The sequence below is a fragment of the Trachurus trachurus genome, assembly GCF_905171665.1.
Source record: "Trachurus trachurus genome assembly, chromosome: 13".
In the NCBI taxonomy this organism is placed as follows: domain Eukaryota; kingdom Metazoa; phylum Chordata; class Actinopteri; order Carangiformes; family Carangidae; genus Trachurus; species Trachurus trachurus.
In genome coordinates, this window is record NC_139892.1 from 26,865,800 (window position 1) to 26,881,728 (window position 15,929).

Here is a 15,929-nt window from a genome sequence, read left to right on the forward strand (position 1 = left end):
GGTAGGGATACACAGTGGTGCCAGTCGAGGATAGAAGCACCTAGGGCAAGGTATGATCCGCGGCACATACAGGAGTATTAAAATTGCAAATATAACCCAGGTCCTTGAGAGAACTCTCAGGTAAACATCTTTTTAATGCTTCTTTTTGAAAAATATGCTTATTAGCTAAAAAGAGCAAGAACCGTGCGCCTCAAATTGCAGAAATGTTCTGTCTTTTATGCCAGTGAGGTCCCCGGTGTATCAGCCAAGCATCTTTCATAAAAATGTGGTTCATTTATTTCAGTTTATCGGGCACATGTGACCATGTGTTCACAATCTCACAATCCATTTGTGTGCTTGTGTGTGTGTAACAAACAAACAAAAAAGCACAATGGTAATGGATTTTCAGCAAAAGTTACAAGTGACAAGGCACCAGTCAAATGTATCTTCATTCTCTTGATCTGACCACTACCTCCCTTCAATGCCAAAATATATCTGAAAGACATCACAACAGCCTTTCTCATTTAAGAACTGGTAGAGCTGCCCAAGGTCCATGTGATTACCTCTGTTCCCATGGGGGTCAAACATTGCTTCTTCAAAGCCTGTGAATTTGCGCAGGGAGTCTATACTTTCAACAGTCCTGCTGTCCTCTCGCTGATGATCAAGGGGAATATCCTCTCTATGTCGAATCATGATCTTCTTCCATGTAAGAACCTTCACTCTGTGAAATGGGAAAAAGTTTAGAAAAATAATAAACCTCACACCTCAGCAAGCTTCTAGCTGTGACACCAGCTGCTAAAAATAACCAAACCAAGGTACCTGGACCAGAACTCCTCGCAGGCGGACTGAGGACCTTCCACACACACAATACCAGGTTTCCCTGGCATGCTAAATCCCGACAGGCCCAGCTCCTTGGACCACTCCAAGATGTTCTTCCTCTTTGTCTTATTGTAGATGTGGTGACTGTAGATCCACAGCCGGCTGAACGCTTCCTCTGATCGTGGAGAAGACGCCTCTTTCGTAGGAGCTGGTGCTGCTGATAAACTCTTATTGATGTAGAGCTGCAGGTTGTCTTTCACCCAGTCCACAGCTGTGAGCACACATACTTCCCCCTTGCAGTTTTCCAAAAGGTATGCATTGAGATCTGCGTGAATCCGTGTCTGCTGGGCTCTGCTGAGACTAGTGCACCTATGACACATAACAGAGGCTATGAGGGGGAGTCAGAGAAAAATGTTTCCATCTTTGAGAACAAAAACATCAAAATGAAATGTGTAAGCTAAAATTTGCCCAATGAAATAGCACAAAATAAGGTATCAGGAGACTGATATACTTATATCAAAAATAAATGACTATTTCCTTTACAATCTTTACTAAAAGCAAATGATATTTAATAATATATTTAATTTACGGCTAATACAGTAAATTGGTGGTTTTACAACATAAAGTGATATTAACACCCAATAAAGCCACAATAGTAGAAAATGACCTCATACTACACCTGCTACAGTCACATAATCTATTTCCTCCGTGTCACTAGTGTGTTGCTCATCTATGTAATATTAAATTACTAAAATTTCACATTAGCCTACACCAACGTCACTGTTGTCCTTTGCTTCTTTTTCTAAGTAGGTAAAGCTTCATATGGCATTTTTCAAAACAAAGACTTGAAAAGTGTTTCACACACACAAAAAAGCAGAGATGAATAAATAATTCCAGTAATAAATTATAATATAAAATGCAGCACAAAGCGAGATCAAAGTAAAACTAACCAAAAAGGATTTCCAATACAGACGGATTTTAAAAGCTGCTTAAAACAGTCCAAAGATTCAGCAAATCTAATAGATTGGAGAAGATGATTCCAGAAAGCTTTGGGCACTATCAACTTTTTGTTATAAAGTTTGGAGCAGGGCATGAATATAAGATTGAGATTTGAGGACCGGAGCAGAATAAGGAACAAGGTTATGCAGTGTATACATGTAACCATGGGGGGGGGGGGGGGGGGGGAATGATACAAATACTTGTAATGGTAGATTTGATATTTGTCCCTTTGAGTGAAATGGACAAATACACTGCTCTACTGCAGTGGCCAAGTTATCAGGTTTAATTACTGTAATAGAAATTCTTTTTCATTACATTTGAGGTGGAGGAAAATAAGAGACATCCAATCTTTGGTGATGTCTACACAATCATGGAGAAAGGCAATTAATTCAGGACAATGAATTTAGCAAACAAATAGATCATCATCAGAGTGAAATGACAGGTTTTGAAAGCTGCTGAACAAAAGACCCAAAGGAAGCAAGGATAATGAGAAGACATCTGGAGAGCTGAAAGAGACAACTGTTGATACAAACATTCAAATATCTGATGGTCAATTAGACTGGACCCAGAAAAGCCTAAACAGTTGCATGCAACCTATACAATACCGTTTGTAGCCCTTTTCAGGTCAAGTTGCTCAGTGCTGCAGGGATTTCTATTGACAGAATGGCTAAGTTGAAATGTTCCTGCTTGAGAAATGTTAAAGTGTCATTGGCTGTAAAATTGCAGGGACTACTTTGACATTTCATAACTGTCTCCTGACTTCTAAATGGACAGCATTTTATTTTATCTAATTCTTAGTCACTCCTGATCTGCCTGACATTAAATTATCTTGTGTTTCCCCAAAAGTGCATAACAATTATATTAATATTTATAAATAATATTAGTTAGGTTATTCTTGTTGTTATTGTAATATTGTTACATGCAATGAGTTTCACCCATAGATGCTTTCACCACATAGCTTACCGGACAGTTATTTCTGGCAACACACTGGGATATTCAGATGGATAGGCACATGACAGAATAACATCCGTCTGATGTCGTGACAGAAAAAAAGAAAGAAAAGTTAGAAGGCCTATGTTTTAGGACAATTTGAAATCAATGGTGAAATGGTGAGACAGTCCTCGGTTACCATCCCCGGCGTGCTTGCAGAGTCCAGCTTCTGTTTGATGAGAAACTGTGGTCTGGAGGGAGGCGGGTTGTCTGCTGATGCCGAGCCCTCCACACAGTCCCTCAGCTCGGCCAGTGCCAGCTGGTCTGTGAGCTCCAGCTCCTCCCGGGTAGGAAACATGCTGGTCAGCAGCTCTATCTCTGCAAGCTGAGCCTCAGCCCACTCCAAGTAAGACATGCTGATAAGACGAGCCAAGTGTAGACCTTCCCTACATATAAAAAATAATAACACTAACTTATTTTTTAAAAACACAGCTATCTGTCCAAAGTCAAGATTTGGTCCTTTTAAGTCAACAAAATGAACATGCTAACGAATGACACGTTTCTTTTCCAGTCATCGGCAGCAAATATAATTTTACTCGCATATAAGTGTCGTCCAGTCTGAAAAGCAATGGATAAATATTTAGAAAGTTGAAAATATCCCCTAAATGTATAACACCAACGCTACACACCACGTCCACGTTAGCTAGTTATCGAGATTTGTTTCTAGTCGGACTCTTCCAAACGACACACACGCAGGAAACGCACGCACCGAGCAGAAGAGCCGGTGACACACACCGTCACATTTTGTTCCTCTGTTGTCTGCATGTGTCAGCTGGGATTTCTTTTTTTTTTTCCGTCAAATCAGCGGAGTGAATTTTGAGTTTTATAACTTGTTATACGTATCTTCTTATCTGAGTGCTTACATGAAATCGTAGCAACCAGTTCAATTAAATGAACTATGTAAAAGGAGAGAGAGAGAATTCATCCAGACAAAGTAAACGAAACTGAAAACTGTGGAGGATTTAGGCTCCGTTTGTGACAGTAAGTTATGACTTCATCATGTGAATCGCGACCTGGTATAACGTTACATTTTATTATGTTTTCTTTTGTGTCATTGAATGAACGGGCGCTACATTGTGTTAAGCAGCATTGTTATAATCTGGTCCAGCCCTTAGCCAAAGAAAGCTAGCGTTACTTCTGAGGACTGACTCCCATTTATCCCTGTTTCTGCTCAGGCAACAATGGGAAAGAAAAGGGGGAAAGACAAGAGCTCCAGAGAGGATGATGACATTGACCTGACAGGTGAATGCATAATCATTTTAATGTTTTATGACAACCTGTTGGAGGCCGAGTTTGATTTTACCTCACCTTGTTACCTTGTTTCATTTTTCTTTTTCAATCTTCACAGGTCCATCATGTAAACATATTAAAAAGGGAACAGAACAAACCCTTCTAAAGAAACTTTTTGGGATTTCTGATTGGACCAGCTGCCAGGATTGTGATCATGAGGAGAATAAAGAAAATAACGGCACCGCCCTGCCACAGGAGTCTGAAGAGGACAGTGAAACAACAAACATATGGATGTGTTTGAAATGTGGCCACAGAGTAAGTGTATCAGCTCAAATGGGGGACAATGTATTTAGTGTCTTTTTTTGTGGTAAATTACCAGTGTCGTCTTTTCTATAAGGGCTGTGGACGTACCTCAGAGAACAAGCATGCCATCCAACATTATGAGACTCCACGGTCAGATCCACATTGCCTGGTGGTCAGCATGGACACCTGGAGTGTGTGGTGAGTACGTTACTGTGATGCATCAATCACTGGAACATCCAGAGGCTTCAGCAAGCGTTCAGTCACTTTTTTCTCACTTTATTGTGTAGTAAATTAAATTGTGGATAGATAGAAGTTGCCATTTTCGGGGTCCGGGTTGGAGCTTCCATCTCTCCAGGTCTCTCCACAGATGTTTTTCAGGGTTAAGTCTAGTCTTTCAATCAAATGAGCAACAGTATGTGGCTGCATCGCCCTTCATTAATGACCAGTCTCCTCATGCCACTGAGAAGCACACGCACAGCATGATGCTGCCACCACCATGCTGCACCGTAGGGATGTAATAGCCAGGTGATGATGAGTGGTGTCATCATGGATTTTCTGTCTAAATGGTTCAGTTTTTGCTCTTCAGAGCAGAGAATATTTTTCCTCGTGCCCTCAGTCCTTTAAATGCTGTCTGCCAAACTGGTGGTTAAGTCCAATGCCTTGTACTCAAGGTGGTGTCTATTAAGCCACTATGCCATGGAGGCCTGACTGTTGGAGTGCTTCTAAGACAATTGCCCTTCCTTCTTTTTGCAGAGAACCTAGGAAGGCTTGGTCACAAACTTCTTTTATTCAAAAGCCACTATGCTTCTAGGAACACTCAAAGCTTTAGTAATGGTTTTATACCCTTCACCTGATATGCTGTATGCCTCTCTACAATGTTATTATGGAGGTCAAGAGATGGCTTCGTGGCATAGTTTTTATCCTGACACGCAGTATGAATTGTGGGGGCTTATATACAAAGGTGTGTGTTTTTCTAAATCACATCCATTCAGTTTGCCAAAGCAAAACATGAAGTCGTTTGAATACTGATGCCATTGTATTGTGCTTGAAATGAGAAGTGCTTGTTCTGTTTTTTCATGTGTTGCCATCCCTGCAGGTGTTACATATGTGATGATGAAGTCCAGTACTCCAGAACCGGGCATTTGGCTCAGCTGTTAACCAACTTAAAAAAGCAAACCTCTGCAGATCCCACAAAGAGACCACAGAAAAGTAGGTACCAGTGAGTCAATCACTATGACTGTTTTTCCAATTTAAATGTGGTATTGGAATTACTATGTCCACCATGTCATGTCTGATTATTTAGGAGTGAAAGAGGAGGACAGCATGTTGGACCCCGAGCAGCAGACAGAGACTGTAAAAGCAGAGGAGAGTGAGGACAAGGAGAACAAAGAAAACAACAAGAACTATCAAAAGAAAAATGCCAAGAAAGAGGGTGCTGGGAAATCACAAAAGTCCAGTATAACTGAAGACAAAGATGGCGTTTCAGTGAAAGGGCTGAGCAACCTGGGAAACACGTGTTTCTTTAATGCAGTCATCCAGGTAGGAGTAGGCCTTATAGGATGTTAGTACTGAGTGAACTCTAGAGTTATTATTAATTGCTTTCATTTTGTTTTCTAGAATCTGTCTCAAACACAGCTCTTAAGACAGACTCTGAATGAAGTGACAATAGAGAAAATGAGTCTCAACATTAAACCTGAAGCCTCCTCAAATCTGGTGTGTAGCTGTTCTCTACTTGTATTTTTAAACTTTAGACTTATTTTGCTTGCTGCACTATTTGCTACTTTGTTTTTCCTCTGATTTCAGGAGCCTGTTGAAGCGCAGCTAGATCAGCCTGGATCACTGACTTTGGCTATGTGTCAACTTCTCAATGAAATCCAGGAATCCAAAAAGGGTGTGGTTACACCTCGGGAGTTATTTACACAAGTTTGTAAAAAGTGAGTGTGACTACAGATTGAGGAGCAACTCGGCAGTTACATGTGCTCATTCCTGCGTTTAAGTGTCATTCATCACCTCGTCTCCTTTACTGCAGGGCTGTCAGGTTCAAAGGATTTCAGCAGCAAGACAGCCAGGAGCTGCTGCGCTACCTTCTGGATGGGATGCGAGCTGAGGAAATAAAAGTACACAGGCAGTTTAAAACAAATCTCAATGTATATCACATTGGCAAAAGATTTTAATTTAAAATGAATACTGTAGCTTTCCAAGTGGCCATGTGTGCACTGGAATTGTATCGTTTTGATGGCAGAACTGTACAGGCAATGAGATTTAGATTTCTCACTCAGGCTCACTGGCGCCAGTCATTCAGATCAAATGTTATCACAAATTGAAGACAACTTAAGCGTGAAATGCAAGCAATTGTGGCAAAGTAGCCTCTTTTTTTGTCTCATTTAATGACCTTTCGCAGGCAACCATTGTAATTGGGTTGTTAATTTTTACAAGTGGAGGTTTTAGAGTGCAATCTGAGAAGCTGAAATTATATTGCTATTTACTAAAAATGTTGTATGGCTTCTATCTATGCCGCTTTGTCAGATTGCTATTTTTTTATATCATTTACATTTAAAGATTGTGTTTGTTTCTGCAGAGAGTAAGCTCAGGGATCATGGAGGCAATGAAACAGTCTGGGAAAAGCACAGATGGAGAGCAGCTGAAAACGCTAGTTAAAGGTAAGTAACTGGGATGTGAGACACGCTTGTTGCCTCCTAGTAGAAGATACAATCTTAACCTGATAGTTAAATGTGGCCCTTTGACAAAGAAGTTTTGATTTCAGAGTATGAGAAAAATGGATTTCCGAAAAACTTTGTGGACCAAGTTTTCGGTGGGGAAATGACCAGCACTATAATGTGTCAACAGTGTAAAACGGTATGTATTGTGGGTAAACCTTTGAGATAAACTGTCGGGGTCACGTTAATGTCAAGCTGAATGGTCTCTACTTTGCACTTTCAGGTTTCTGTCGTCACAGAAATGTTTCTGGACCTTTCACTTCCTGTTTCTGATGAGGTAAATCCCTTTAAAATGCTTTTATTTTCTAGATTTTTTTCATGTTATATGTGAGTTAACAACATGTGCCCTTTTATGACTACACCCTAAAGGCATATAGAAAGAAGAACCAGAAAAAAGGAGCTCAGAAGACGAGTGAGTCGAGCGAGAACGACAGAAACAGTCCCGTTCTGACCAATGGAAATGATGACGACATTCCCACAGGGGCTGGTAGCAAGTACCAGCAGAAGAAGGCCAAGAAACAGGCAAAGAAGCAAGCAAAGGTGCCTCAGTGAATACACACAAAGGACATTGTTTCCTTTTGCCTGCGCTCGTCTGTTTGATAGATGAGCGTTAAATCATTGTGCAGAATAAACTAAACAGTTTGTATTGTTTTCTTGTCTCTGTTTATAGAATCAAAAGAGGCAGCAGAAGCTTGGGAGCAGAGCGACTTTGGACAGTCTCGCATCTCCGAGCCCTGCAGATCAGACAGATCCTTGTGCAGGTGCAAATGAAGAGGAAAAACCTGACGTGGAGACACATGAAGAAGCTCCAGTGGGAGAAGAAACTGTTGCTGCCGACGGGGGTGAGAATAAACTTGACCCAGTCGAGGCAGAAACGGAAAAAGAAGAAGGTGAGGATTTAGCGACCGACTGCGACTCGTCAGCGGCTTCATCGGTCAGCAACCGTTTCACCGTCCTATCAGAGGAGCAGAACTCAAAGGACAGCGTCTTCGATGATGACAAGATGTCTGACATGGAACAGGAAGCAGAGGAGGACACGGAGCTTGTGAGCGAAATGGAGAAAGTAACCCTGGATGAAGCCTTCATAGAGGACTCGGACGCTGCGGAACAAGGCATGGAGATTGAAGAAGAGCCTCTGGAGTGTAAAGAGTACACTGTAGTAAATCAGGACCCAGCGCTGGCCTTCCATACGCTGGCGACCAGAACAGCTCCCGAGAAATCGGAGTGTTCAGTACAGTCATGCCTGTTTCAGTTCACAGAGGTGGAAACGCTCACGCAGAACAACAGCCTGCTGTGTGTCACATGCACAAAACGGCAGGGGAACAAAGACAAAGCTGGAGGTGTGTGGAATTTCTCTGCCGGAACATATTTGATCCATTGTTGTGTTACTATGCTTTTGTTCCTGATACTGAGCATGTTTGTGGATTTTGGACAGTACAGAGTCAAAAATCCAGTTTTTCCTTGGTCTTTTTTATTTTTTCTGTAGATACATACTTTTTGCTATTTACTTTTCTTGATGCTTCTTGCCTTCATTTGGGGATGAGTGAGATTTGTCATCTTTATTTGTTATCTGTTTAGGATCCAAGAAGAATGTCTATACTGATGCCTTGAAGCAAATGCTGATCTCCTCTCCCCCACCAGTGCTTACCCTTCATTTGAAGAGATTTCAACAGGTAAGACAGTTGAAGACAAAAAAAACCAGCATTTTTTTATCCATAGCTGCACTCGACTGTTTGAAGAACCATTACTCATTCTATCGTTTTAAAAATATTTTTCCGTCTTTTCTAAAGGCACTGAAACCCGCAATGTTGAGTTTCAATACAATATTTATTTTTTCTCTAGAATGGATACAGTATTTGTAAGGTGAACAGACATGTCCAATTCCCTCTGATACTGGATCTAGCTTCTTTTTGTGCAGTCAAATGCAAGGTAAATATTGAGATAAGCAAGTTTCATAATTTATCAGTACTCTTATTGACCCATTCGTAAATGTATCGTTGTTTGATTTTGCTCTCAGCACTAACAAGATGTTGTTTCCAAACAGAACATGACAGAAGGAGACTCTCAGATCTTGTACAGTCTGTACGGCATCGTAGAGCACAGTGGGACAATGAGGTCAGGTCATTACACTGCCTATGTCAAAGTACGACCTGAGTGTCCTAAACTCTTATCCAATGGAATCACAGCAGAAGGTAGGTGTACTGGTGCATACAACATAACAATAACTTTGTCCTAATTGTCCTTATTAATGCTCTAAATATCTCCACTAACTTCATCTCTTCCCCTCAGGAGATGCAGAGCCGCCCAGAGGGACCTGGTTCCATATCAGCGACACAAGCGTTCAGCCTGTGAGCGAGAGCAAAGTCCAGAGTTGCCAAGCCTACCTCCTCTTCTATGAAAGGATCCTTTAATCAGACTGTGCCTCACTACTCAGGAAATCCAAACAAGCCAACCTGCTGTCGCTGCTGCTGCTGCTGCTGCCGCCTCAGCTCCTCAGTTGACCACCCTCGGCCTATTTTGACAGTGACTCGACTGGGCTGTGATGAAATTGAATTGATCGTACAAAAGGGACATTTGACATTGTTGACATTTTGATCACAGTAGCCATACAGTGTTTCAGATATTAAACGGGACTAAACTGTATGTTTCTCATGGGAATATGACAAGGTGTGACATAAATTTCAAAGTGGACATTCAACATAGTGATGGTGGATTTGTCTTTAATTTCAGTAGATAAATGAAAGTTGGGGAAAACAATTTGTAAAAGAAAAATATTTATATGTCTATTTTTATCAATGTCATCATGTAATGAAAATCTTCAAAATGAGAGAAAGTTCCTCCTGGTTTGTGTCATGGCTCTTTGACTCTCACACTGAGCATGCGCAGTAGGTGCGGACAGTTTTTCCTGGTCCAAACTGTCACATGACGAGAGGAAAGTCTGGCTCCGGAAGGCCAGGGTCGTCTCTACCTAAGATTTACAAATGGCAGTGTTATCCAGCTGACATGGCAGGTCAGTGAACGTTTCGGATTTTAAACCAATGTCTCTTTTAGTTTCTGTCCAAATAGGTCGTGGGTTTGTTTTTGTTTTGTTTTTTCCGCCACCAACACAAAGCTCGCGCGGTGCGTTTATTATACTGTAGCTAACGGCAAAACTGTTAGCAAGCCTATCGCTTTTCCCGCTTAGATAACATGTGAGATATTACATAAATGTATTTAGGAAAGTGTTGTTACATGTTAGTAACATCGTGTCTTTCCATATAAAGTTTCTGACGTCGCTCGTCACGCTTCTCCACCAAGGCCCAGTTTGGTAACTTGGCTAAATATGAGTCAGCATTTTAAACTTGCTGCCTAAGTTAAAGCAAATTACACCCCATCCAAGCTACAATTACTCAGCTATTATGCAATTGTCAAAGCTAAATAAAGATGATCAGAAAACTGTCAGTCTAATTTTTTATCCCTGTCAGTTCAGTATCAACATTAAGTAGCCTACATGTGAGTAGCTTTAATGTGTACAGTAATCTTTTAACTGAGTCAGACAAAAGCACCGGAGCTCGTTGACCCCCCAGTGGAGAGGCTAGTCACTTGTAATAACATAAGTTTAAAACTAGTGTGACATAAGGTTCATGAATGGTTACGATACATTTAGCTAACTCTTATGTTATCAATAATCTCTTTGACTGAGGAGGTACACTACTTTCACTTGCCTGTTCCCAGACCTTCTCTGCTGATCATAATAATAATATCACTAAAGATGCTATAAGTTAGTAGTGGAAAGGTACATTTGCAATGTTTTTACAAATTGTTAAAACTCCCTTTTTAAAAGGTTTGGGGTGTGTCCTGAATGTGAAGAAGTAACATTTCATCTGGGAATTACAATATTGATGAATGGTTTGGTCAATAACAGCAGTGAACTGAACTCCAGGAGATTCCATTTACTTTGTTTACACTTATTAAGAGGAGAAAGGTGGTGATTTTCAAATCCGTAATCATAATCATAATTGTTTTTGGATTAATAAAATAATAAAAAAAACTGGATTGACTAATAAAAACAAGTTGGCCGACTAAGACTGAACAGTGACTAATCATTGCTGCAAGAATCCAACATTTCACCACTGTGTATTGCTGTGCTTTTTTTTTTGACGCCCCCTCCCCTCCCCTGCTCCCTCTGACACACAGGCTGAGCTTGTATGAACCATGGCGCTCCAAGCTCCTCGCAGGTCAGTGTTCACGTTTCAGTCTGCCGTGCACAGCGCCCATGTCCTGCAGTGTCTGAATGACCAAAGGCAGCAGGATGTCCTGTGTGACGTGACAGTGGTGGTGGAGAACAGGAGTTTCCGGGCCCACAGCTCCGTCTTGGCTTCCTGCAGTGAATACTTTCACAGCAAGATTACCAGTGTCACTAGGCAGAATTCCATCGTCAATTTACCTGATGAGGTCAGTGTCCTGCTGGTTGGCTGAAGGATCGGAGAAAAACTGGCATAATTAGTTGATCTGTGCACGAATTGGTTACTTTTTCACCAGTATGTTTCCAATGACTTCCCATGAAGCTTATGAATTTAGACTGAAGTCTTTAACCAGTATGATATTAATATTGCACTTTGGTCTAAAAAGAGGAGAGCTTCTGTTGATAGCTGCTAAGCAACCTGTAAGAAAACATACAAGACTTGCCCCAAAACAAACAAAATTGTATTGTTACTTATACAGTAGGCAACTTTCTTGTGTGAGACAACAATGCTTTACCAATATCTGTCAGGCCTGGATAACAATACAGTGTTATATAGCGTTTTATATTTGATAACTGTGTTTTCTAGATGCTGAAGTTATATTGTGTAAAGCTATTGTGAATGGTTTCTTATGCATTTTAGAAAAATTGAGGGTCTACATTTCAGGAGTGCGGAAAGTCTCTGTTACTTTTTGAGCTGTTTAAGTTTCATACTCATTTCATAGTATGTTATTCCAGTATGAGTTTTATGATGACTCAACAATTTGTTATATCTTTCCCCCACAGGTGACTGTGGAGGGGTTTGAACCTTTGCTTCAATTTGCCTACACATCAAAGCTGCTCTTCACCAAAGAAAACATTAATGCCATTCACAGCAGTGCTGAGTTTTTAGGATTTCAAGACCTGGAGTCAGCATGCTTTGATTTCCTCATCCCAAAGTTTTCTGAAGGCAAAAGAACCTCACAGGAGGCCAGGCGTAGAACTTGCTGTCGGAACCGGGATCCCAGTGCCAGTGTAGAGAGCAGCCAACCAAAATCATTTGAGTCTCACAGCTCAGTGCCTTCAGTAGGTAATGAACAAACAGACTTCCCATCACAGTGTCCTCAGAGTGCGCAGGGTCAGACAAACAGCGGGGAAGAACACTTCTGTTTGGAGAACTGCGGGCCACAAATGGCCCCCTTATCTCTGGAGTTAACAGCAAACGGTGTGTGCCCCATCTTGTCTTTGCCCTGCCCAGACTCTGACAAAACCGATCATCCATCTCAGTTTTGTGAAAGAGACATTTTAGAGATAGGAGATGTGTGTAATCAAAGTGAGTTGAGTTTGGCAGACTGCGGCTTACCCTGTGAGCTGTCGACTGCAGGGGATGTGAATCTGCCAGAACTCGTTGAGCCAGCAGGCAGAGATGTTAAACAGACTGTTGAGACGGTTGGTGCTGAAACTAACTGTAACCCTGGTTCGTGTCCTCTCAACACATCAGGGGCAGAAAGTTGCAGCCAGTTATTAGAGCAGAGTGAGGCCGGTCTTGAACAGAGAATGACAGGTGATCTCTCAGACCCCACGCTAACTGATTTAAGCCACGAGGAGGGATTTGGGGAGAGGAGCAGCGTGGAGAGGGAAGTGGCTGAACATCTGGCAAAGGGATTTTGGCCTGACCTCTGCCCATCTCAGGCTCAACCACTCCCCCTGGATCCCATGGACCAAAACAGTTTGGCAAAAGCATCAGACTTTCATTGGCTTAAGCAGCTGGACTTGAGCTCCAGTGTAGGAGACTGTCCTTTCCTCAGGGACCTTGGGACAAACGATGACCCGGCTCCACGCACCGACACTCTGTCCCAGGCAGAGAAGAGCCCATACATGTCCTCCTCTGTCAACTCTGGGGATGACTCAGACCTGGACACAGATGGAGACACTGAGGCCAACAACAAGCGAGCAGCAGAGGTCATAGTGGTTCACGGCTGATGTTTGATTGCTGTCAGTTGAAGTACAATAAATCTAACTCCTAAACCCTTTACTCTACAGATTCAGCTCCCCTTTCCGGTGGAGCAGATCTCAACACTGACCCGGAGTGCCTTCCAGCAGCTTCTGAGACACCATAACCTGACCCAAGATCAGCTGGAGTTTGTCCACGATGTCCGCAGAAGAAGCAAAAACCGCGTTGCTGCACAGCGCTGCCGAAAGAGGAAACTAGACAGTATACACCAGCTAGAATGTGAAATCAAAAGATTAGTAAGTTGCCCTTTTATATGTCTAGTGTTTGCAACACATTGTCAAACACCGTTTGTTTTTTTAATTTAGTGTTTTTCCCGAGTAATAGGCACATTGTGACCTTTATTGACCTCTAGTGAGGACCAATAAGAAGAGCTGAAATGCTAATAGAAGTACAAATTTTAACCTTTTGTGCATTTGACATGACAAAAAACTGCAATAGCAATTTTACACACACAATTATACACAACTCCCTGAGTGTGTGGACCACAGGACAAGACATCTTGCTTGTTCTTCCCTGAAATTACATAGGTGTAAAATGTGAAACAACCGTAGGAGGTCATTGGTGGAAATAGAACAGACTGAACGAGAAAATATTTAAATTCCAAACATTAACAAAGAAAGAGGAATGAGTCTTACTGGACAGTGTGTTGCAAACTCTAGATCATCTCCATGGCGTTGCCATTTAATTTTCACTTCTTCATTTTTCGGTACTTTGTTCAAAACAAAAGTGCATTGTGCTCTGAAAAGGAGATGAGAAAGTGATGGTGCTTTACTGTCACCCTCTCTACAGAAAAATGAGAAAGATCGGCTTCTGCGGGAGCAAACTGAGCTGGAGCAAAACCTGGAGGAGACGCGACAGAGTTTCTGTGGCTTATGTAAGAGCGTCAGCATCGAGTGTGGTTCCGAGCAGGACCACTTGCAGCTTCTTGCCAAGCTCTCCTCGTCAGACTCCCCCATGTCCTCCCCTAGCCTCGCGGGGAAAGACGAGGAGTCCGAGATCACTATTGAAATGGTAAGTTGTTCTTCAGACTGTGACCCAAGCGGGCCGCCTGCAGAGTCAGTTAAGACTGTTGCACCAGAGACTGGCACACACACAGAGGAAGCAGATTCTCCACAGAGCTGCTCTTTTCCTGCATCTCTGCTCAACGCTTGTCTGGACATGAACAACAGCTTATAATTGGACTCAGATTCCATTGTCATCTGTAATTATTCAGGACTATGGGCAGAGGGTGAACTTTGAGTATACTGTAATCCCCTTTTTGGGATGGACATGCTTTCCTGTGTGTGTGACTGAATAATTTTCTGCCTGATAGACGTATCTTAAATTGACATGGAAAAATGTCAACTTCCTTCGCTGTATTTCTTATATGCATTTCACTGTAGGAAACACAAAATCCAGTATTCACCATTCTGAAGGTGCCGACAATTTCTAGTCATTTCCAAACATTTCCATTTGTAAATTAGGAAGATGGTTCTTAGAATGAGTTTGATTTTCTCAGGGACACTCACCACCTGACTGTGTTTCGATGGCTGAAATGATGATCTCTTTGCACACACACATGCACACGAACACACCCCTACACCCACACAGACTCACAGTTTTGATGGTTAAGATGTTTCCTTCATTATAGGTTAATGAGTCATTAGAATCTTGACACTGATACTGTTGTATTCCACCAGTATGCTTTCGTAAAATATGCACAGCACTAACAGAACTTTTTACCATAGCTTTAGAGGAATTGTTACAGCTAACATAACATAACATAACATAATGTATAGTTTGAATGAATAACTGTCAGCTTCCCCCAGTATTTGAAGTATGGTTGCAGTGTGTCTGGAGATGTTACAGGGGAACATAAGAAATGTTATATGATGCAATCTGTGCCTTATGCAGTAGTATAGTATGAGTAGAAAAAGGCAATCTTTGTATATTCTTGTCTCAAGCACTGTCGCACATTAACCCAAAGCCCATATTGATGGCATTCTCTTAACTTTCGGTCTGTCTGCATGTTAAGTATTTTTTTTATTAAATGCTTTCATGGATTACAGATTAAATCAATGGCATTTTGTTACCATTCAGTGTTTCAGTTCAGCTCACGAAAAGCTAGAATATTTTCCACTCTATTGATGTACAGTACCACAGTTTGGCCAGTAGATGGAAATACAACTCTATTTTACCTCACCAGCTCTGATGACCAATCACTGACCGACTACAATACCACACAACAGTATGAACTGTTCCTTTTGCACTGTCTCTGCAAGAGACTAAGCTTTGTTTATGAGAGCTTTATGCAAGATTTATACGTTTTTGGCCTTTTTGGAATATTAAAGATGGGTAATGGTGATGGTATTACAAAGTGGTATTATACTGTAACTTGACAGAAAACCTGATCAGTTTTATATAGATTTATTAGTTCTCTGTCAGAGCAACAGAGACTAATTAGGTGGACTTATGATATGACTTAAAAAGAAACTCAGATCAAAATGATTAATGACCTAAGCTTTGCATAGCATCAAGGCATCCAGACAGTCTGAAGACAAGAAGTTGGGAGCTATTGATGTAACCCAGCATTGCAAATCAAGTTGTAAGACTATGCTGTAGATTGAAGGAAGAAGCTATCCTTAAACAGTCTGTTAAATATGTGAATCAGTGAAAAATAAAATGAACTTCTTCTGAC

General features: G+C 41.5%; 3 protein-coding genes across 4 annotated transcripts; 2 read left to right on the forward strand and 1 right to left on the reverse strand.

Annotated features, from left to right (window-relative positions):
• Window positions 1-303: 303 nt before the first annotated feature.
• rwdd2b (RWD domain containing 2B) lies at window positions 304-3,434 on the reverse strand. The gene is made up of 4 exons (XM_083985356.1): window positions 2,927-3,434; window positions 2,761-2,828; window positions 799-1,167; window positions 304-700 (listed from the first exon to the last, which is right to left on the reverse strand). Exons 1-4 carry the CDS (start codon window positions 3,140-3,142, stop codon window positions 448-450), a joined length of 906 nt encoding a protein of 301 aa, XP_083841482.1. The 5' UTR covers window positions 3,143-3,434; the 3' UTR covers window positions 304-447.
• A 65-nt stretch (window positions 3,435-3,499) lies between these two features.
• Window positions 3,500-9,884, forward strand: usp16 (ubiquitin specific peptidase 16). 2 transcript variants are annotated; one of them, XM_083985874.1, is made up of 18 exons: window positions 3,500-3,768; window positions 3,963-4,029; window positions 4,136-4,332; window positions 4,415-4,518; window positions 5,417-5,529; window positions 5,624-5,859; window positions 5,938-6,033; window positions 6,124-6,254; window positions 6,350-6,437; window positions 6,899-6,980; window positions 7,073-7,176; window positions 7,261-7,314; window positions 7,407-7,577; window positions 7,708-8,377; window positions 8,616-8,710; window positions 8,880-8,966; window positions 9,082-9,229; window positions 9,327-9,884. In XM_083985874.1, the coding sequence occupies exons 2-18, from the start codon at window positions 3,969-3,971 to the stop codon at window positions 9,446-9,448; spliced, it is 2,559 nt and encodes an 852-aa protein (XP_083842000.1). In that variant the 5' UTR covers window positions 3,500-3,768; window positions 3,963-3,968; the 3' UTR covers window positions 9,449-9,884. The 2 variants fall into 2 exon arrangements, with proteins under 2 accessions (XP_083842000.1, XP_083842001.1); XM_083985875.1 differs by having other exon boundaries at window positions 7,085-7,176; window positions 9,327-9,883.
• Window positions 9,885-9,916: 32 nt separating this feature from the next.
• On the forward strand, window positions 9,917-15,928 carry LOC310996470 (transcription regulator protein BACH1-like). The gene is made up of 5 exons (XM_083985876.1): window positions 9,917-10,047; window positions 11,214-11,471; window positions 12,046-13,200; window positions 13,282-13,488; window positions 14,042-15,928. Exons 2-5 carry the CDS (start codon window positions 11,232-11,234, stop codon window positions 14,426-14,428), a joined length of 1,989 nt encoding a protein of 662 aa, XP_083842002.1. The 5' UTR covers window positions 9,917-10,047; window positions 11,214-11,231; the 3' UTR covers window positions 14,429-15,928.
• Window position 15,929: the final 1 nt, after the last annotated feature.